The sequence below is a fragment of the Engystomops pustulosus genome, chromosome 9 (assembly GCF_040894005.1).
Source record: "Engystomops pustulosus chromosome 9, aEngPut4.maternal, whole genome shotgun sequence".
NCBI lineage: Eukaryota > Metazoa > Chordata > Amphibia > Anura > Leptodactylidae > Engystomops > Engystomops pustulosus.
Window position 1 is genome coordinate 810,808 of NC_092419.1, and position 24,753 is coordinate 835,560.

Consider the following 24,753-nt stretch of genomic DNA (forward strand, 5'->3'; position numbering starts at 1 on the left):
ATTTATTTAGATATGCTGCCCCCCGTTTATTTAGATATACTGCCCCCCGTTTATTTAGACATACTGCCCCCCATTTATTTAGATATGCTGCCCCCCGTTTATTTAGATATACTGCCCCCCGTTTATTTAGACATACTGCCCCCCATTTATTTAGATATGCTGCCCCCCGTTTATTTAGATATACTGCCCCCCGTTTATTTAGACATACTGCCCCCCATTTATTTAGATATGCTGCCCCCCGTTTATTTAGATCATCGCGTCATCGCACGCTGCCTGAGTCCTCCAGAGCAACAGAACGGCACGGACAGAAGGATCTGTGCCGGCGCCGCTCTGTACTTCATTTGCGTCTGTCTCTTAAAGAGGCAGACGCGATTGATTTTTCATGTGGGCGACCCGAATTGCCCATATTATGGCCCCATATCCCAAAGTCATGACCAATGGGAGGCTGAGAAGTTTACATTCTACAACAAAACTGAACTCCACTAAAATGGCCGCTGACTTGTGCAGCCCCATCCTCCAAGCAGCTTCCCCGGGGGAGGTAACGGGGGCACCTGAGAAGAATGGGGGAGCACCTGAGAAGAATGGGGGAGCACCAGAAATGTTCACTAATGTAAAATCTAATGTATAGTCAAATTTTGTTTTCAAGGTGGAAGATCCCTTTAAGGATGAATCAAGGAGATAATTACTGCACCCTTCTCAGGATATCGGTGCTGGTTCTACCTAACAGATAGCCCTTTATCCTGGGACAACCCATTGTAAGGGATCTTCAGGGCTAATTATTTATAACATATGCATAGAATAGGCCCTAATTATAGGATCAGCAGCTGATAAACAGAGAGTGTAGCAGGAGGCCAACAGCGCCATTCTCTTTATAGTGGTCAGACCTAGTTACTGCTGAGTAGCTTTATTTCATGTGAATGGGTGTAAAGTTACAGTGACTACATTCCCCCACTACACCGAGGATGGCGCTGATCCGTGGGGGATCTTATATTATCAGCAGCACTTTTAGCTCTAGTCATATGAGGAGTTGGTTTTTGTCAGATGGGTCCTCTAAACGTTTTTGTGCCCCTGTATCTCCCTGTTTCCCTGAGCCAGAAATTTCTTTTAATACCCTTAATGCAGTTCCTCATGTTGTGGTGACCCCCAACCATAAAATTATTCAAAACTGTCAGCCAGCAATCACAGGGATGTGCCCAGGAGCCAGTAGTCACAGCACCTGTCCCCTGTAGCCCCACAGGTAGAGAAGGGCGGCACAGTGAGATAAAGGATTGAAATCCAGAATGGGTGCAGGCTCGATGGGTCTGACCCTGAAGGTCCAAAGGAAAAAGGCAGGCGGGCAGCACTCCAATGAATAAGAGTTGTTTTATTTCACAAGTGGATACAGAGATGTTTCGGCTGACTTTATGCAGTCATTCTCAAGAAAGAATTCTCAAGCTTGAGAATGGCGGCACAGAGTCAGCCGAAACAACTCTTATTCAACGGACTGCTGCCCGCCTGCCTTTTTCCTTTGTCCCCTGTAGCCTGTAGTCACAGGAATGCAACCAGTAGTCACAGTAATTCCCCCCATTTGGCAGAATCACAGTTATGCCCTAAGCAGCCAGAAGTCATAGTGTTTGCCCCCAGTAGTCACAGTGATGCCCCAAGTAACCAGTAGTCACAGTGCATTGCCATAGTTGCCAGTAGTCCTACTGATGTCCCCAGTAACAAGTATTCACAGTGTCTTCTCTCAGTAGCCAGTTCCCCAGTAGTTATAGTGATGCCCCCAATATCCAGTAATCACAGTGATGCTCCCCATAGCTAGTAGTCACAGAACCTGCCCCCAATAGCCAACAGTCACACTGTCTTCTCCCTGTAGCCAGTAGTCACATTGCCTTTCCCCAGTAACTGGTAATCATAGTGATGCCCCCAGTAGTCATAGTGATGCTCCCAGTATCCACTAGTCACAGTGATGCCCAGATAATCCATTAGTCGCAGTGCCTTCCCCCTGTAGCCAGTATACATAGTGATGTCCCCAGTAGCCACAAGTCACAGTGATGCCCCCAGTAGCCAGCAGTCACAGTGGTGCCCCCAGTAGCCAACAATCACAGGAATGCCACTACAGGAGCTGAAAACTCCGCTGCCACACATGGGAGGGGAGAGCCGTCACTGTGGTGTCACAGTTACTGTGACCATAGTAAAATACATATATCATATGGTCTTAGGTGACCACTGTGAAAGGGCCCCGAAAAGGGTATTTACCCACAGGATAAGAATCACTGTGATAAATGATAAATGGTGCTAAAGGACCTGCATCCGGCCACTGCATGGGTTCTGCATTAATTTGTGGGTCCATGGCAAGCATTATAGCTACTCCATTTCTGAATGTCTGATCCTCTGCATCTCCTATCATCTCCATGCTCACCATCCAATCATGAAACAGGTGACATTAATAAGGTCTGTACAATCCATGGTTGTCCCTCCATAGCTGACTATACCCCCCCCCCACCCCTTGGCTCGTAGGACCGTGCCCCCCGCAGTATAGAGCAGGTGGGTCGGGAGGTCACTTGCCCCTGGACTAGTCAGTACATTGTCACCTTCCCTTCCCCCTCAGCCTCCTCCAAACCTTCCAGCTTTCACAAGACACAATACAAAAAAGAAAAAGCAGAAGTTCCTTTTCCGAGATTGCAGGATAATTCATTGTGTTTCCCCTCGCTGGTTTCTCTTTCATAACGGACGTTGTTTCTTTTTCCACCATGGGAGGAGACAGAGAACAGAACTAACAAGAGCAGCACAGGGCGAAGGTGTCAACCAATATTTCCGCCCTCCCTGATGTCACGGGGAAATTCTGGACTCCAGGGTTTATAAACCTCCAGAGCAATGAGAAGCCGGCAAACACAAACAGCAACTGGAGTTATAACCAAAAACATAAAAAGTGACTTGGAGAGAATCGGAAGATGGAACTGACACAGGTGCGCAGCGAGGAGCCCCTTCTCCAGAACGTGCAGAGGAGCAGGACCTCGTGCTTCCACTGGCTCAGCATCTGCTCCTTCGTCATATTACTGGGGACCACCCTGCTCTTGGCCTTGCTTCACTTTAAGGTCATCAAAACCGAAAACCAGGTGCGTCTCTTTCAGGACTCCATTACTTCTATGCAGGAGCTTACAGATGGAGCTGGAGCCTTTCTGAAGGCGAATATTCAGCTCTGCTACATCCCCTGCCGTGAGGCCATGCTTCTCCTCATAGTCCCACAAAGCAGATCTACTACATGTAAATAGCAGAGCCGCAGCTCGTGGTGTCATGTCGGCCGCGCCTCTCGTCCGTCTGGTTTATCCAGTTTTCTGCCGGCTTCAGCTATATATACACACAGAGGAATGTATCCATCCCATCATCCAGCTAATCCCGCTTTATTTTATTTCTCCAGGATGAATTCCAAATGCCACCAGTCCCTGAAGTTCTCCAAATCAAGAATTATTTAGGTAAGGACGACCAAGGTGAAAAACGGGTGGCATAGGCTATGGGGAGGGGCAGCATCCGGATGTATACACGGGGCTCATACTGTGCGTGTCTTATTCTATATCATCATACACTGCGGAGCCTCACGTGGTGGAAGCCTCATGAGTAACATAGAAAATTGTGCCTGTGCTGATGAGACGTAAGAGGCAGGAAGAGGTTTTCCCATCCCAGGCATATGCTGGCACTTAGTGAGGAATAGTCTGTACTGGACAAGTGATTTCACTTCATCTTTTTTGTTCTTACAGAATCCGTCCCAAAAACCCAAGCCCTGACTGGAAAGAGGGCAGCGGCTCATCTGAAGGGTAAGCAGTGTTTTCATGTCTAACGTCAGATTTTTAAGTCCTGTTTTGTCCTTTTGAAAACTTGTATCTAATAATTCTATCATCTTTATAGGCAAAAGGAAAGACGGGCACATCGAGTGGAGAGGTGACTCGGCTAACGCCTTTAGAGATGGCAGCATAAAGTTTGACAAGAACAGATTGGAGATTCAGGAAGACGGGCTTTACTTTGTCTATTCCCAGGTGGTATTTACCGGCATGGGGTGCGCGGAGACCCAGGAGCTCTCACATTCAGTTTATAAGATTGGCTATTCTGGCAGGCCTGTGGTCATCCTCCAGTCCAGTAAGACAGTGTGCGAGGTAACATCTAGGGCTACCTGGACGCAGCCGCTGTATCAAGGAGGACTTTTCAAGCTTGATCGAGGAGATGTCCTGTACACTGCAACGAAAAATGTTACCCTTCTGGACGCCAACCATGGACAAGTCTACTTTGGGATCCTTGCTGTATGACAGGACAACATCTTCATTTAAGTCCCATCAGAGTTGATCTTGGTGGCCGACTTCAGCACTTGAACTACAGCTGTAGCCGAGATGACCTCAATGTTTACAAACCACATGGATGGGTCTGGTCCATCCACCGGGTGCAAATCTCAACTCCTCTGAGTGGAGTGGAGCCATTATTTAGTATTTTATATATTTATGAAGTATTTATATGTCTATTTATTTATTTATTTATTAAATTATATTTTTGATGTTTTTGATATGATGTACATCTGCATACAATGTATGTGACCTCATCAGCGAGAACCTACAGATCACACAAGGTCCAAGGCTAAAACCAGTAGAGGGTAATATTATGGGGAGGGGCACTACTTCCTGGATCAGTATGTGGATTATTACCATGCATTAAAATAGGAAAGTGACATCACCAGTCCCTTTACCGACCCCTGTGGGGATTGTGATTGGTTCTTCCCGATGTAGATGTCTATAGTTATTACAATGTCTATTGCTGAGCAATGTCGATAGCCGCGCTGTCATGTGACACTATCCAAGCCGGAACGGGCTGTATTGTACCAGGAGCCAATTTTATGGCTTCCTCTTTCCGCACTTCTGTGATGTTTTTATGTGAATACTTTCCTTTGTTTTTGGAAAATTATTTTTTAACACTTTGTATGATTTGGCATACGATTCCAATAAAATGTGAACAATTCATTTCTGTCCCGCGCTCTCATCGTTGTGTATTCATCTTCTTACTTGTTTCTAATGTTTTACATTTGCATTTCATTGTCTTAATTGTACGAGGGTTTGTGTTTGGGATAAAAGGCATTTGGGAAATTTAGTAGACACCAAAATACTGGCCCATATCTGGTTCTGGAGGACCACATGTCACTCCGCCCTTACACTTTGTAGTGGCCATAAAACACTGGAGACATTCTCTCCCTTAATTTTGACATTAAAACCTCTCGATAAAATCTGGGGTCTCCCCTACGAGGCAGGAGACTCAGGGACCACCTGTAGCTTTTCCCTCAGTACTTACCTCAGTCCATAGGTCTCCATGTAGAGCCACCATGTCTGGTGGGTGCGGCGCATGCACCATGAAGCTGCGGTGAACTGCTGTGTCTCCAGTGAATTGCTGCACAGGTTCAGGGAGCACCAAAGATGGGACCCATGTGATCGACTCATCTCTAGGTAGGTAAAGGGTTTTTTATTGTGCCCTTGGAGGAAACTTCAACAGGGCGATTTGAGACACTAAAGCTCAGATCCTAAATTGCCTGAAGGGTCCTCCCTAATATTTTTCTTAACTTCATTTTTTTATAACTCAATTTATTTTAGAACTTTCTATATGAAGGCTCGTTTTTTGCTAAACCAGTTGTATTTTTACATTTCTCAAAACTTATGTTTTGTTTTATTGTTGTCTGCAGTAGGAATGCAAAAAAAAGTATAAACCGGGCCTCCTAGTTTACAAACGCCCGCACTGTACCCGGGATTTACAAATATACTTTTATATATATCTCCACACTGTGCCCCCGAAACTCTGTGCTCCCGAAACTCTGTGCCCCCGAAACTCTGTGCCCCCGAAACTCTGTGCCCCTGAAACTCTGTGCCACTGAAAATATGTGCCCCTGGAACTATGTGCCCCTGATTGTAAAGAGCAATGACTCCCCCACTTAAGAATATTCACAGATTATTATTCACCTATAGTCACCTATATATGTGTCTGTAGCATCAGGTGTCACATGTCAGGAGCTCCTTATAGACCTTCACCTATTGTCCCCTATATATGTGTCTGTAGCATCAGGTGTCACATGTCAGGGGCTCCTTATAGACATTCACCTATTGTCCCCTATATATGTGTCTGTAGCATCAGGTGTCACATGTCAGGAGCTCCTTATAGACCTTCACCTATTGTCCCCTATATATGTGTCTGTAGCATCAGGTGTCACATGTCAGGGGCTCCTTATAGACCTTCACCTATTGTCCCCTATATATGTGTCTGTAGCATCAGGTGTCACATGTCAGGAGCTCCTTATAGACCTTCACCTATAGTCACCTATATATGTGTCTGTAGCATCAGGTGTCACATGTCAGGGGCTCCTTATAGACCTTCACCTATTGTCCCCTATATATGTGTCTGTAGCATCAGGTGTCACATGTCAGGAGCTCCTTATAGACCTTCACCTATAGTCCCCTATATATGTGTCTGTAGCATCAGGTGTCACATGTCAGGAGCTCCTTATAGACCTTCACCTATTGTCCCCTATATATGTGTCTGTAGCATCAGGTGTCACATGTCAGGGGCTCCTTATAGACATTCACCTATTGTCCCCTATATATGTGTCTGTAGCATCAGGTGTCACATGTCAGGAGCTCCTTATAGACCTTCACCTATTGTCCCCTATATATGTGTCTGTAGCATCAGGTGTCACATGTCAGGGGCTCCTTATAGACCTTCACCTATTGTCCCCTATATATGTGTCTGTAGCATCAGGTGTCACATGTCAGGAGCTCCTTATAGACCTTCACCTATAGTCACCTATATATGTGTCTGTAGCATCAGGTGTCACATGTCAGGAGCTCCTTATAGACCTTCAACTATTGTCACCTATATATGTGTCTGTAGCATCAGGTGTCACATGTCAGGGGCTCCTTATAGACATTCACCTATTGTCCCCTATATATGTGTCTGTAGCATCAGGTGTCACATGTCAGGGGCTCCTTATAGACATTCACCTATTGTCCCCTATATATGTGTCTGTAGCATCAGGTGTCACATGTCAGGGGCTCCTTGTAGACCTTCACCTATAGTCACCTATATATGTGTCTGTAGCATCAGGTGTCACATGTCAGGGGCTCCTTATAGATATTCACCTATTGTCCCCTATATATGTGTCTGTAGCATCAGGTGTCACATGTCAGGGGCTCCTTATAGACCTTCACCTATTGTCCCCTATATATGTGTCTGTAGCATCAGGTGTCACATGTCAGGGGCTCCTTATAGACCTTCACCTATTGTCCCCTATATATGTGTCTGTAGCATCAGGTGTCACATGTCAGGGGCTCCTTATAGACCTTCACCTATAGTCACCTATATATGTGTCTGTAGCATCAGGTGTCACATGTCAGGGGCTCCTTATAGACCTTCACCTATTGTCCCCTATATATGTGTCTGTAGCATCAGGTGTCACATGTCAGGGGCTCCTTATAGACCTTCACCTATAGTCACCTATATATGTGTCTGTAGCATCAGGTGTCACATGTCAGGGGCTCCTTATAGACCTTCACCTATTGTCCCCTATATATGTGTCTGTAGCATCAGGTGTCACATGTCAGGGGCTCCTTATAGACCTTCACCTATTGTCCCCTATATATGTGTCTGTAGCATCAGGTGTCACATGTCAGAAGCTCCTTATAGACATTCACCTATTGTCCCCTATATATGTGTCTGTAGCATCAGGTGTCACATGTCAGGAGCTCCTTATAGACCTTCACCTATAGTCACCTATATATGTGTCTGTAGCATCAGGTGTCACATGTCAGGGGCTCCTTGTAGACCTTCACCTATAGTCACCTATATATGTGTCTGTAGCATCAGGTGTCACATGTCAGGGGCTCCTTATAGATATTCACCTATTGTCCCCTATATATGTGTCTGTAGCATCAGGTGTCACATGTCAGGGGCTCCTTATAGACCTTCACCTATTGTCCCCTATATATGTGTCTGTAGCATCAGGTGTCACATGTCAGGGGCTCCTTATAGACCTTCACCTATAGTCACCTATATATGTGTCTGTAGCATCAGGTGTCACATGTCAGGGGCTCCTTATAGACCTTCACCTATTGTCCCCTATATATGTGTCTGTAGCATCAGGTGTCACATGTCAGGGGCTCCTTATAGACCTTCACCTATTGTCCCCTATATATGTGTCTGTAGCATCAGGTGTCACATGTCAGGGGCTCCTTATAGACATTCACCTATTGTCCCCTATATATGTGTCTGTAGCATCAGGTGTCACATGTCAGGGGCTCCTTATAGACATTCACCTATTGTCCCCTATATATGTGTCTGTAGCATCAGGTGTAACATGTCAGGGGCTCCTTATAGACCTTCACCTATAGTCACCTATATATGTGTCTGTAGCATCAGGTGTCACATGTCAGGGGCTCCTTATAGACCTTCACCTATTGTCCCCTATATATGTGTCTGTAGCATCAGGTGTCACATGTCAGGAGCTCCTTATAGACCTTCACCTATAGTCACCTATATATGTGTCTGTAGCATCAGGTGTCACATGTCAGGGGCTCCTTGTAGACCTTCACCTATAGTCACCTATATATGTGTCTGTAGCATCAGGTGTCACATGTCAGGGGCTCCTTATAGATATTCACCTATTGTCCCCTATATATGTGTCTGTAGCATCAGGTGTCACATGTCAGGGGCTCCTTATAGACCTTCACCTATTGTCCCCTATATATGTGTCTGTAGCATCAGGTGTCACATGTCAGGGGCTCCTTATAGACCTTCACCTATAGTCACCTATATATGTGTCTGTAGCATCAGGTGTCACATGTCAGGGGCTCCTTATAGACCTTCACCTATTGTCCCCTATATATGTGTCTGTAGCATCAGGTGTCACATGTCAGGGGCTCCTTATAGACCTTCACCTATTGTCCCCTATATATGTGTCTGTAGCATCAGGTGTCACATGTCAGGGGCTCCTTATAGACATTCACCTATTGTCCCCTATATATGTGTCTGTAGCATCAGGTGTCACATGTCAGGGGCTCCTTATAGACATTCACCTATTGTCCCCTATATATGTGTCTGTAGCATCAGGTGTAACATGTCAGGGGCTCCTTATAGACCTTCACCTATAGTCACCTATATATGTGTCTGTAGCATTAGGTGTCACATGTCAGGGGCTCCTTATAGACCTTCACCTATTGTCACCTATATATGTGTCTGTAGCATCAGGTGTCACATGTCAGGAGCTCCTTATAGACCTTCACCTATTGTCCCCTATATATGTGTCTGTAGCATCAGGTGTCACATGTCAGGGGCTCCTTATAGACATTCACCTATTGTCCCCTATATATGTGTCTGTAGCATCAGGTGTCACATGTCAGGGGCTCCTTATAGACCTTCACCTATTGTCCCCTATATATGTGTCTGTAGCATCAGTTGTCACATGTCAGGGGCTCCTTATAGACCTTCACCTATTGTCCCCTATATATGTGTCTGTAGCATCAGGTGTCAAATGTCAGGGGCTCCTTATAGACCTTCACCTATTGTCCCCTATATATGTGTCTGTAGCATCAGGTGTCACATGTCAGGGGCTCCTTATAGACATTCACCTATTGTCCCCTATATATGTGTCTGTAGCATCAGGTGTCACATGTCAGGGGCTCCTTATAGACCTTCACCTATTGTCCCCTATATATGTGTCTGTAGCATCAGTTGTCACATGTCAGGGGCTCCTTATAGACCTTCACCTATTGTCCCCTATATATGTGTCTGTAGCATCAGGTGTCAAATGTCAGGGGCTCCTTATAGACCTTCACCTATTGTCCCCTATATATGTGTCTGTAGCATCAGGTGTCACATGTCAGGGGCTCCTTATAGACATTCACCTATTGTCCCCTATATATGTGTCTGTAGCATCAGGTGTCACATGTCAGGGGCTCCTTATAGACATTCACCTATTGTCCCCTATATATGTGTCTGTAGAATCAGGTGTCACATGTCAGAGGCTCCTTATAGACATTCACCTATTGTCCCCTATATATGTGTCTGTAGAATCAGGTGTCACATGTCAGAGGCTCCTTATAGACATTCACCTATTGTCCCCTATATATGTGTCTAAAAATATCCAATATGTCACATGGGAACAAGTCAAGGCAGATTCTCAGGTTTTACAGCAAGTGGAATTACCCTCTAATTACATGTATCTAATGCAAACTGATGTGTGTGTGACGTGTCCTACAGAATACTGACCATATAACAGTGCCATACATATCCTACAGAATACAGCTATACTACTGACCATATAACAGTGCCATACATATCCTACATAATACAGCTATACTACTGACCATATAATAGTGCCATACATGTCCTACATAATACAGCTATACTACTGACCACATAACAGTGCCATACATGTCCTACATAATACAGCTATACTACTGACCACATAACAGTGCCATACATATCCTACATAATACAGCTATACTACTGACCATATAATAGTGCCATACATGTCCTACATAATACAGCTATACTACTGACCACATAACAGTGCCATACATGTCCTACATAATACAGCTATACTACTGACCATATAACAGTGCCATACATGTCCTACATAATACCGCTATACTACTGACCATATAATAGTGCCATACATATCCTACAGAATACAGCTATACTACTGACCATATAACAGTGCCATACATATCCTACATAATACAGCTATACTACTGACCATATAACAGTGCCATACATATCCTACATAATACAGCTATACTACTGACCATATAACAGTGCCATACATATCCTACATAATACAGCTATACTACTGACCATATAACAGTGCCATACATATCCTACATAATACAGCTATACTACTGACCATATAACAGTGCCATACATATCCTACAGAATACAGCTATACTACTGACCATATAACAGTGCCATACATGTCCTACATAATACAGCTATACTACTGACCATATAACAGTGCCATACATACCCTACATAATACAGCTATACTACTGATCATATAACAGTGACATACATGTCCTACATAATACAGCTATACTACTGACCATATAACAGTGCCATACATATCCTACATAATACAGCTATACTACTGACCATATAATAGTGCCATACATATCCTACATATTACAGCTATACTACTGACCATATAATAGTGCCATACATATCCTACATAATACAGCTATACTACTGACCATGTAACAGTGCCATACATGTCCTACACAATACAGCTATACTACTGACCATATAACAGTGCCATACATATCCTACATAATACAGCTATACTACTGACCATATAACAGTGCCATACATGTCCTACATAATACAGCTATACTACTGACCATATAACAGTGCCATACATATCCTACATAATACAGCTATACTACTGACCATATAACAGTGCCATACATATCCTACATAATACAGCTATACTACTGACCATATAACAGTGCCATACATGTCCTACATAATACAGCTATACTACTGACCATATAACAGTGCCATACATATCCTACATAATACAGCTATACTACTGACCATATAACAGTGCCATACATGTCCTACATAATACAGCTATACTACTGACCATATAACAGTGCCATACATGTCCTACATAATACAGCTATACTACTGACCACATAACAGTGCCATACATGTCCTACATAATACAGCTATACTACTGACCATATAACAGTGCCATACATGTCCTACATAATACAGCTATACTACTGACCACATAACAGTGCCATACATGTCCTACATAATACAGCTATATTACTGACCATATAACAGTGCCATACATACCCTACATAATAAAGCTATACTACTGACCATATAACAGTGCCATACATGTCCTACATAATACAGCTATACTACTGACCATATAACAGTGCCATACATGTCCTACATAATACAGCTATACTACTGACCATATAACAGTGCCATACATATCCTACATAATACAGCTATACTACTGACCATATAACAGTGCCATACATATCCTACATAATACAGCTATACTACTGACCATATAACAGTGCCATACATACCCTACATAATACAGCTATACTGCTGACCATATAACAGTGCCATACATATCCTACATAATACAGCTATACTACTGACCATATAACAGTGCCATACATATCCTACATAATACAGCTATACTACTGACCATATAACAGTGCCATACATATCCTACATAATACCGCTATACTACTGACCATATAACAGTGCCATACATGTCCTACATAATACAGCTATACTACTGACCATATAACAGTGCCATACATATCCTACATAATACAGCTATACTACTGACCATATAACAGTGCCATACATGTCCTACATAATACAGCTATACTACTGACCATATATCAGTGCCATACATGTCCTACATAATACAGCTATACTACTGACCATATAACAGTGCCATACATACCCTACATAATACAGCTATACTACTGACCATATAAGAGTGCCATACATATCCTACATAATACAGCTATACTACTGACCATATAACAGTGTCATACATATCCTACATAATACAGCTATACTACTGACCATATAACAGTGCCATACATGTCCTACATAATACAGCTATACTACTGACCATATAACAGTGCCATACATATCCTACATAATACAGCTATACTACTGACCATATAACAGTGCCATACATATCCTACATAATACAGCTATACTACTGACCATAAAACAGTGCCATACATATCCTACATAATACAGCTATACTACTGACCATATAACAGTGCCATACATATCCTACATAATACAGCTATACTACTGACCATATAACAGTGCCATACATGTCCTACATAATACAGCTATACTACTGACCATATAACAGTGCCATACATGTCCTACATAATACAGCTATACTACTGACCATATAACAGTGCCATACATATCCTACATAATACAGCTATACTACTGACCATATAACAGTGCCATACATATCCTACATAATACAGCTATACTACTGACCATATAACAGTGCCATACATATCCTACATAATACCGCTATACTACTGACCATATAACAGTGCCATACATGTCCTACATAATACAGCTATACTACTGACCATATAACAGTGCCATACATATCCTACATAATACAGCTATACTACTGACCATATAACAGTGCCATACATGTCCTACATAATACAGCTATACTACTGACCATATATCAGTGCCATACATGTCCTACATAATACAGCTATACTACTGACCATATAACAGTGCCATACATACCCTACATAATACAGCTATACTACTGACCATATAAGAGTGCCATACATATCCTACATAATACAGCTATACTACTGACCATAAAACAGTGTCATACATATCCTACATAATACAGCTATACTACTGACCATATAACAGTGCCATACATGTCCTACATAATACAGCTATACTACTGACCATATAACAGTGCCATACATATCCTACATAATACAGCTATATTACTGACCATATAACAGTGTCATACATATCCTACATAGTACAGCTATACTACTGACCATAAAACAGTGCCATACATATCCTACATAATACAGCTATACTACTGACCATATAACAGTGCCATACATATCCTACATAATACAGCTATACTACTGACCATATAACATTGCCATACATGTCCTACATAATACAGCTATACTACTGACCATATAGCAGTGCCATACATATCCTACATAATACAGCTATACTACTGACCATATAACAGTGCCATACATATCCTACATAATACAGCTATACTACTGACCATATAACAGTGCCATACATGTCCTACATAATACAGCTATACTACTGACCATATAACAGTGCCATACATATCCTACATAATACAGCTATACTACTGACCATATAACAGTGCCATACATAACCTACATAATACAGCTATACTACTGACCATATAACAGTGCCATACATATCCTACATAATACAGCTATACTACTGACCATATAACAGTGCCATACATATCCTACATAATACAGCTATACTACTGACCATATAACAGTGCCATACATGTCCTACATAATACAGCTATACTACTGACCATATAACAGTGCCATACATGTCCTACATAATACAGCTATACTACTGACCATATAACAGTGCCATACATGTCCTACATAATACAGCTATACTACTGACCATATAACAGTGCCATACATACCCTACATAATACAGCTATACTACTGACCATATAAGAGTGCCATACATATCCTACATAATACAGCTATACTACTGACCATATAACAGTGCCATACATGTCCTACATAATACAGCTATACTACTGACCATATAACAGTGCCATACATATCCTACATAATACAGCTATACTACTGACCATATAACAGTGCCATACATATCCTACATAATACAGCTATACTACTGACCATATAACAGTGCCATACATGTCCTACATAATACAGCTATACTACTGACCATATAACAGTGCCATACATATCCTACATAATACAGCTATACTACTGACCATATAACAGTGCCATACATAACCTACATAATACAGCTATACTACTGACCATATAACAGTGCCATACATATCCTACATAATACAGCTATACTACTGACCATATAACAGTGCCATACATATCCTACATAATACAGCTATACTACTGACCATATAACAGTGCCATACATGTCCTACATAATACAGCTATACTACTGACCATATAACAGTGCCATACATGTCCTACATAATACAGCTATACTACTGACCATATAACAGTGCCATACATGTCCTACATAATACAGCTATACTACTGACCATATAACAGTGCCATACATACCCTACATAATACAGCTATACTACTGACCATATAAGAGTGCCATACATATCCTACATAATACAGCTATACTACTGACCATATAACAGTGCCATACATGTCCTACATAATACAGCTATACTACTGACCATATAACAGTGCCATACATATCCTACATAATACAGCTATACTACTGACCATATAACAGTGCCATACATATCCTACATAATACAGCTATACTACTGACCATATAACAGTGCCATACATATCCTACATAATACAGCTATACTACTGACCATATAACAGTGCCATACATATCCTACATAATACAGCTATACTACTGACCATATAACAGTGCCATACATGTCCTACATAGTACAGCCAATCACCGGTCTTGGCCTTGAGCCATATTTACTATTAAGGCCGGTGATTGGCTGCTGCACTGATGAACGTTCACGAGAACTGGAGAACGTTGGGTTTATATTACAAACAATCTTTTTGTCCTAGAATTTGGACCTTTTTTAAGGTTTTACTAATGGGAACCGGAAAAGTAATGGGGGAAGAAAGGCAGAAATGTCTGATGGAGTCCTGCCCGTGCCTCACCGCTTGTGGTGTGACCCCCGGTGACTGGAGGATAAGTCATGGAGCAGTAAGTAGACGCCAGTTGGTGACCTAGAAGGCATCGGATGTTGGGGGTTGTGATTCTCTGTCCTGGGCGCTACCCTTAGCATCTATTATACTGGTGTTGCCTGTAGCGTCGTTGGCTGAATGTTTTGTACAAAAGACTTTTGTGTTGTATGTAAATATGAGAAGACGTTACTTCACAGACCACAAGATAGCGATCACCTTACACAGTCTCCTGGGGCTACGGGGATCAATGAGCAGAAAGATCTGATGATGGCGACGCCGGAGGAGTCATTGGCTTTACCTGCAGCCTACTGACACCGCAGGGGCCTGGAGACGGTGTACGTAATATAAAGGTCACACAGTCCCTGTAATAATCACATTGTCCCGTCTCATGTAGCAATCAGCGCTGTATGAAGAGCCACCACCTTTCAGGCCTTGTCCACGGTTCAATGTAAAGGATCTGGAGATTGTAATCAAAAAATGATATTGATAAACATAAAACCAAAGAGGGATAAAACATGACCGGTCCTGTCATTGACCCCACATCCTAGAAAACACAGTGGGGCAGATTTACTTACCCGCTCCATTCCCGATCCAGCGGCGCGTTCAGGGCCGGCTCCAGGTATCAGTAGGCCCCTGGGTGACAGAGCCTCAGGGGGCCCCTTTGCAGAGAACTCATGTGCCAGCATTAAAAATTCAAAAACTAAAAAACTGTCTCCTGTTCCCTGAAATATTCCCCAGTTTATCATCCCAAACAGCCGTGTCACGGTCAGGACAGTTTTGAGGTCATTTAGCCAACAGGGCGAACCTAAAAATGTGTGCCCCTCCACTCTGCCAAGTAATAAAACTGAAACTTCAACTCAGCTGCTGCAGAACCTCATAATACACACCTCAGCTGCTGCACAACGTCATAATACACATCACTGCTGCTGCAGAACCTCATAATACACACCTCAGCTGCTGCAGAACCTCATAATACACACCTCAGCTGCTGCAGAACCTCATAATACACACCTCAGCTGCTGCAGAACCTCATAATACACACCTCAGCTGCTGCAGAACCTCATAATACACACCTGAACTGCTGCGGAACCTCATAATACACACCTGAACTGCTGCAGAACCTCATAATACACACCTCAGCTGCTGCAGAACCTCATCATACACACCTCAGCTGCTGCACAATGTCATAATACACATCACTGCTGCTGCAGAACCTCATAATACACACCTCAGCTGCTGCAGAACCTCATAATACACACCTCAGCTGCTGCAGAACCTCATAATACACACCTCAGCTGCTGCAGAACCTCATAATACACACCTGAACTGCTGCGGAACCTCATAATACACACCTGAACTGCTGCGGAACCTCATAATACACACCTCAGCTGCTGCAGAACCTCATAATACACACCTCAGCTGCTGCAGAACCTCATAATACACACCTCAGCTGCTGCAGAACCTCATAATACACACCTGAACTGCTGCGGAACCTCATAATACACACCTGAACTGCTGCGGAACCTCATAATACACACCTCAGCTGCTGCAGAACCTCATAATACACACCTCAGCTGCTGCAGAACCTCATAATACACACCTGAACTGCTGCGGAACCTCATAATACACACATGAGCTGCTGCGGAACCTCATAATACACACCTCAGCTGCTGCACAACCTCATAATACACACCTGAACTGCTGCGGAACCTCATAATACACACCTGAACTGCTGCGGAACCTCATAATACACACCTGAGCTGCTGCACAACCTCATAATACACACCTGAGCTGCTGCGGAACCTCATAATACACACCTGAACTGCTGCAGAACCTCATAATACACACCTGAACTGCTGCAGAACCTCATAATACACACCTGAGCTGCTGCTGGGGAACCTCATAATACACACCTGAGCTGCTGCGGAACCTCATAATACACACCTCAGCCGCTGCAGAACCTCATAATACACATCACTGCTGCTGCAGAACCTCATAATACACACCTCAGCCGCTGCACAACCTCATAATACACATCTCAGCTGCTGCAGAACCCCATAATACACACCTCAGCTGCTGCGGAACCTCATAATACACATCACTGCTGCTGCAGAACCTCATAATACACACCTCAGCTGCTGCAGAACCTCATAATACACATCACTGCTGCTTCAGAACCCCATAATACACACCTCAGCTGCTGCGGAATCTCATAATACACATCACTGCTGCTGCAGAACCTCATAATACACACCTCAGCTGCTGCAGAACCTCATAATACACATCACTGCTGCTTCAGAACCCCATAATACACACCTCAGCCGCTGCAGAACCCCATAATACACACCTCAGCTGCTGCAGAACCTCATAATACACACCTCAGCTGCTACAGAACCCCATAATACACACCTCAGCCGCTGCAGAACCCCATAATACACACCTCAGCTGCTGCAGAACCCCATAATACACACCTCAGCTGCTGCAGAACCTCATAATACACACCTCAGCTGCTACAGAACCTCATAATACACACCTCAGCTTCTGCGGAACCTCATAATACACACCTCAACTGCTGCGGAACCTCATAATACACACCTCAGCTGCTGAACCTCATAATACACTCCTGAACTGCTGCGGAACCTCATAATACACACCTCAACTGCCGCGGAACCTCATAATACACACCTCAGCTGCTGGGGAACCTCATAATACACACCTCAGCTGCTGGGGAACCTCATAATACACTCCTGAACTGCTGCGGAACCTCATAATACACACCTCAGCTGCTGGGGAACCTCATAATACACACCTGAGCTGCTGCGGAACCTCATAATACACACATGAGCTGCTGCGGAGCCTCATAATACACACATGAGCTGCTGCGGAACCTCATAATACACACCTCAACTGCTGCAGAACCTCATAATACACACCTCAGCTGCTGGGGAACCTCATAATACACATCTCAGCTGCTGCAGAACCCCATAATACACACCTCAGCTGCTGGGGAACCTCATAATACACTCCTGAACTGCTGCAGAACCTCATAATACACACCTGAGCTGCTGCGGAACCTCATAATAAACATCACTGCTTACACAGAACCCTCTCTGCTTCTCATGTACATATGAGATGATTAATATCATTCACACATCCACACATGCAGCAAGACGTATATACAGGCAGACAGAGACATGCATACAGCTACAGAGACATGCATACAGCTACAGACACATGCATACAGCTACAGACACATGCATAAAGATGTGTCACACAGAGGAGTCTTCTCCTCCTCCTCCTCCTCTTCGTCCGATCTCTGAGCTGCCAGATTTCAGCTTTACTGCAGCTCCGTGGGAAGAGAAGATGGGGGGAGGGTTTAACCCATAATGTGCTGCACCACACCTTGTAGGTCGTTCCAGGGCCCAATAAGTCACCTAGCTAACCCTGTCATAGTGAAATAACACACCTTAATGCATAAATAGATCAACCATCCAGGATTCGGGGGCAGTCTTAGGTCTGTCCCACCCTCCAGTGGGGCAGGAGGTATCTGAAGTGCCCTGTATTAGAGAAGCGCTGTACTTTGGCCATTTGTGGACATTTGAATATTTCTCACTTTATTTTACATCAAGGGTTTTGTTATATACATTCAGATTATTATTACTGTATCTGTAGACTAGTAGAAAGGGTTAATGAACATTGAGAGGAATTCTGAATCCTTATCTGTCAGAGAAGTCAGTGATCTTCCAGCCATAGCAGATTGTTTACCAGACAGATTGATCTTATGAATGACGGGTGATGTCTGGAAGTTGTTTACACTTATAATGCAGACTCAATGTAAGTCTATGGGAAATGCTTTGTGTTTGTCCTAAAGTGTAAGTTATCCTCCCTGGTGGAATGTGTAGAAGGAGAATAGCCCCGTCTTTAGTGTCTGCTGTTAGGGAACAGAGCTTGAAGCCAGTCTACCCGCTGCAGGAGGAAGAAGCTGAGACGGGGATATTGTGCCATAGACCCTGGGCTCCAGCGGATGCCACAGATGCCACTGCCCCTAGTGATCACAGCATCTACAGGGTTTTCACTGACTGCCGAGGTATAACACAGTTCAGACACAATGTGGTCAATCTTAATTGGATGTTTTTTGTCGTAATTTTCTCAGTTTATAGACTTATAGGTGATTAAATAATTCATATAAAAGAGTATATATACCATATATATAATATCTGTGTATGTTCTGTATATATGGACACATCAGCACCAGCGGGAGTCTCCTATCACTGAGGACACAAATTCAGTTCATTTCTCTGCTGGAAACGCGTTTAAATTAGAAAGCGTCATTAAAAATGTAATAAAGCGGATGTGCACTGTGTAAAGCCAACAATACATAACTCACACAGCAAATTATCATTAAGTATTGATGAGGAGTAAGAAGCTGCCGCTCGCTGGGCTATGGATGTGAGATGAGAAGAGCTTCCTGTAATGTTACGTGTTACTGGACTGAGATCCAGACCGCGAGGCCCCGATACACATCATGACCCTCCATGCACCTCGGTGGGAAATCCCTCTCGCTGTACAACCATCAGGCTCCCGTACATTAGACCAGCAGCTGGAGAGGTCACATTGATGGTGGTCGTGGCCAAGGCAAGCCGAGCTTGGTGATAGTGAAAGTGTCTTGGTTTTCGGAGGCCAAGAGGTCCACTCAACATTTGTCAATATTTCAGATACATGGCTTGGGCATGAAGGTGTTTAAAGGAACTCTGCAAACCCGTCCTTCTAGGAATAGATTAGATACCCACATCAGTGGCACCCGACAAATGTTTCAGTGACAAGTCTGCAAGGACTTCAAAGGTCCTTCAAAGGGCCAGTTTCTCAGGAACGTCCTCCAGCTGCTGGCTCACTGACCTGCTACGGCTGCTGCTGGTTGACTCTACTCCGTCTGTGACCTTATGGTTTTGTGGCCCCATGGTTGTGGCGCTGACATCTGTCACCCATGACGGGACTGCTTGAAAAGAATCATGTAGACAAGGAACATCTCAATGCCAGCCATGGAATCCATGAAGGGGAGGGTCCAACTTAGGTTGTCTCCTCTAGGGACGCTCTAAACCAATAAAGGTCCAACGGAACCGTTTCATTACCAAATAGAGAAGGGGAAAAGGTGATGGAACTTCTCTCCTTAAGGAAACGTCTATGGACTAGTAGAGGAGTGAGGCACCATCTTACTCCGGTGGTGTTGCCCTTTAAAAGGTTTATTATGTTCTTCCAATAGTTTTTTATGAGCTACCCCCTGGTACAAATCTAATTAATATTTCAGCACAATATCTATTTAATAAGAGGACTGTCTGCAGGAAAGGCTTTAGACTAATAGAATCCATCATTTACATGTCTTACACCGATACTTGTGTGTCTTCTTCTGCCCTTCCCCCATCTATTGTTCTCTCCGGTAATCCCATACTGTAACATGAATCCTCCCACGCAGCGTCGCTGGCTCTTCTCCATCCATCCTGTGGTGTGATAGCGTCCATTAATCACTTCCTGCCGCTAGCTTCTATGTTTAGACGTCTAAAGGAATCCGCCTTCGCTTGGCATCTTACGTTCTATTTAGTTCGGTCTTCAGAATGACACATCAGATTATGAAATGTACTTTCTAGTAAAGTGGAAATAATCCAATATTCATTCATGAGCTTTGGAGGGAAACTTCCTACGGCACAACAGGTTTCTTATAGACACTGGACAATCATTATCTCCAAACAAGGTGACCTAAGGTGGGCCTGATGATGGTTAAAGAAGGAAGAAGGTCATCCAATTTATCGGTAGGTTGTCCCACCTATTGGACAAGATTCCATAAAACAGCTAAAAGCGAAACTTCAAGAGATTGACCAATCATCTGTCGTTTGTGGTCTACAAATTCTGTACAATGTACCATGTGACGGAAGCCATAGATTCATTGTAAGAAGGGAATAGCAGAAGACAAGGCAGATTGGTCAAAGCCATTCCGTACAAGTGTTCTTTAGCTTCAGCCGAGACCATATATATGGGCAATGAGCCCCAAAAAGAATTTGGTAAACCTACAGAACTTCATATCTTGTATAGTAAATCTAAATGATGATGATACATCAGTAGAGCGGAGACTGCAGTGAGGCGGCTGGATACAGAGCAGGTGAGCAGGTATTCTGCCGTATCACAACCCGTGAAGAACATCTGTGACCGTTACTTTCTACACTAATGGCCCAGTACATTAGGTAGTGACCCATATATTTTGAGGTATTGCACTAATATTGCACCATGTAATTGCTGGAATGCATCCATTACCGTTGATTATATCTTGTTGCAACATCTTGGGAGAGGACAACCTAGAAATACCAGCAAGTAATTGGGTCCAGCTTTAGTTCTCTGCAGACCCCATGTATGGGCTTAGTTCTGAAGTTTGAGTGATGATCCAAAAAATGGGCCCCCATAATTTCACAAAAAACATCTAACATGTTGTGACCTTTTCCTGAAGTTGTAGATCTACATGAAGGTCCTGACCAAGCCAGTGGGTTATTATGAAGAAGCTTTGCTACAAGACCCCCAGCTAGAGACCAGGGGCAACCGTGGGGGTCATAGTGGTTGTGGTGCACCCAGAATGTGCAGACTACAGGTCTGGACTAAGGAGAACTGAGATCCACAGCAGCCCCGGAGCTACCATGATACAACAGGCGACTTGTGGTCTGGTCCCTAGCTCCGGCCCGGGACTTCAGCTCGGTTTGTCCTTCAGTTATAATTCTGCCTTCAGTCCATTCTTTTTCCATGTCTGCTTGACACAAGTTCAGCTTTTACTGTTATTTCTCTGACATCATCGATTAAAAAGTTTTCCATAGAAGTAAATAAACCTTTGACACCAATCTCCAGGAAACAGGAAAATTACCCACAGAGAACAGGAAGAGGAATTATGGGTAGTAAAATGTGGCATAACAATACAATGTAAAATGTAAGGATCAGATGATAACATACATGACAGATTTATGCCGTCAGTTTTAATTAACATTAACCATGAAAACCCTAAACATAGGAATGTAGAATGTTCGTTGTCCACTGAAGCCACGTGAGAGGTCTCAGACCACGTGAGCTGTTGGCCGACAGATATCTCATCGGTTTTCCTGGCTATATCGGGCGACCTCATAACCTCAGTATAAGTGATAACTTGCTGATCAGTGGGGGGCTCAGTGCTGCCCCCCCCCCCCCCAAGGAGCACAAGGTCATTTATAAGGTGTCTGGAGGTTTTCTCCATAAAGTCTTTAAATAACTCTTCATGAATTTAAAAGCGAGTCAATGCTCCGCCCCCATAATTACAACCACAGCCATTTCCTGCGAAGGAGCCCCGCCTATTATATGGCACCGTCCTTGGGCACCCTGTGTATAGCAGTGGCCTGTGGGCACCCTGTGTATAGCAGTGGCCTGTGGGCACCCTGTATATAGCAGAGGCCTGTGGGCACCCGGTGTATAGCAGTGGCCTGTGGGCACCCGGTGTATAGCAGTGGCCTGTGGGCACCCTGTATATAGCAGTGGCCTGTGGGCACCCTGTGTATAGCAGTGGCCTGTGGGCACCCGGTGTATAGCAGTGGCCTGTGGGCACCCGGTGTATAGCAGTGGCCTGTGGGCACCCTGTGTATAGCAGTGGCTTGTGGGCACCCTGTGTATAGCAGTGGCCTGTGGGCACCCTGTGTATAGCAGTGGCTTTTGGGCACCCTGTGTATAGCAGTGGCCTGTGGGCACCCTGTGTATAGCAGTGGCCTGTGGGCACCCTGTGTATAGCAGTGGCCTGTGGGCACCCTGTGTATAGCAGTGGCCTGTGGGCACCCGGTGTATAGCAGTGGCCTGTGGGCACCCGGTGTATAGCAGTGGCCTGTGGGCACCCTGTGTATAGCAGTGGCCTGTGGGCACCCTGTGTATAGCAGTGGCCTGTGGGCACCCTGTGTATAGCAGTGGCCTGTGGGCACCCTGTGTATAGCAGTGGCCTTTGGGCACCCTGTGAAAGGCACTATCTTTTTGGTTAGTACATGATGGGCACTTTACACGCTCCACTTTCAATGGCGCTGATTTTCAGCACGCTCTATTAATGGCACTGTCTTAGGGGTTACCAGAGCCCCTCTGTGCTCTGGCTCAATAGGTTGTTACAGTGTGCAGGAGCCCATCTCACCCTCCTCAGCACTTCCCCCCTCCCTCTGTCTGCTGTGGGAGGGGGAAGGGCTCTTGAACAGACTGTGAAGCTACAGCACGGGCTCTCATAACCCCTCAGAGCCACTGTTCAGTGATATAACCTGGATGATACGAGACGCGGTCAGCTAACACGCAATGGCGCATGAAAGAGGGAAATGGATGCGGGATGTATGAAACAAGCTGTATACTATGCCAAGTGTATACGTCTAATTTGTCTACACCCATGTCCTGATCAGTGCGTGAACCTTGGAGCTGCTCATATGCACCAATTCTTTAGTATTTCCCAGAGCTGCATTCACAATTCTTCTGTTTTTATTGAAAATTTCCAAAATACTTGTCAATAGCCGACCCAGAACTGCTCAGCCACATCCTCTATATCAGGGAGGGGGCATTGCCCAAAATGTGAATCTACAGAAGAAGCTTAGAAAAGCCTGGGAATGGCATGAGGAGTCTTTGTGATTTCAGCTCTGAAGCCTGCAGAAATGTGATGATTACATCTTCCTTTGTAAGACCATGGAGAAGGTCATGACTAATCCAGTGCCGAATCTTGCCCAATAGATGACCAATCAAAGGGATTTTATGGTAGATATGGCGTGTGACTGCTGACGTCATGTGACCACGCGGAGCTTCAGGTCTGTAGGATGAGTTTAGATCAGAATACAGTGATAATCATCCAGAGGAGCATGAAATGGTTCCTCCGAGCTCTTGTGAAGCACGTGGAGAGGTTGCACAGTTCCTCTTCTCCTCAGCTCGAGTGCCCAGGGAATTTCTCCAGTTTTTCACTTCTCTCCTGTCAGCTCATGACTCTGCTCCGGATTATAAGACAAGAGCTCATGAAATGTGAATACGTAGTAACTGTCCAAAAAGTTAACCCCTTCCAAAAACAGCTTGGACTGTCCCCAAGACTACATTCTGGGCTCCCTGATCATAGGTACTGCACACGGTATTGGTTCCACGTTACACATGACGTTGGTTTTCCAGCAATCCTGAGAAAAGAAGCCCTGGGTGCTGATTCCCCGCTGCCAGATATCCCCTGCCCCAGCTCCTAGGTCAATATCAGGGCGTC

The 24,753-nt window shown here is 44.2% G+C and overlaps 1 protein-coding gene across 1 annotated transcript; it reads left to right on the forward strand.

Annotated features, from left to right (window-relative positions):
* Positions 1-2,768: 2,768 nt before the first annotated feature.
* LOC140076551 (tumor necrosis factor-like) lies at positions 2,769-4,946 on the forward strand. Its single transcript, XM_072123120.1, has 4 exons — positions 2,769-3,098; positions 3,401-3,455; positions 3,738-3,794; positions 3,886-4,946. Exons 1-4 carry the CDS (start codon positions 2,934-2,936, stop codon positions 4,278-4,280), a joined length of 672 nt encoding a protein of 223 aa, XP_071979221.1. The 5' UTR covers positions 2,769-2,933; the 3' UTR covers positions 4,281-4,946.
* Positions 4,947-24,753: the final 19,807 nt, after the last annotated feature.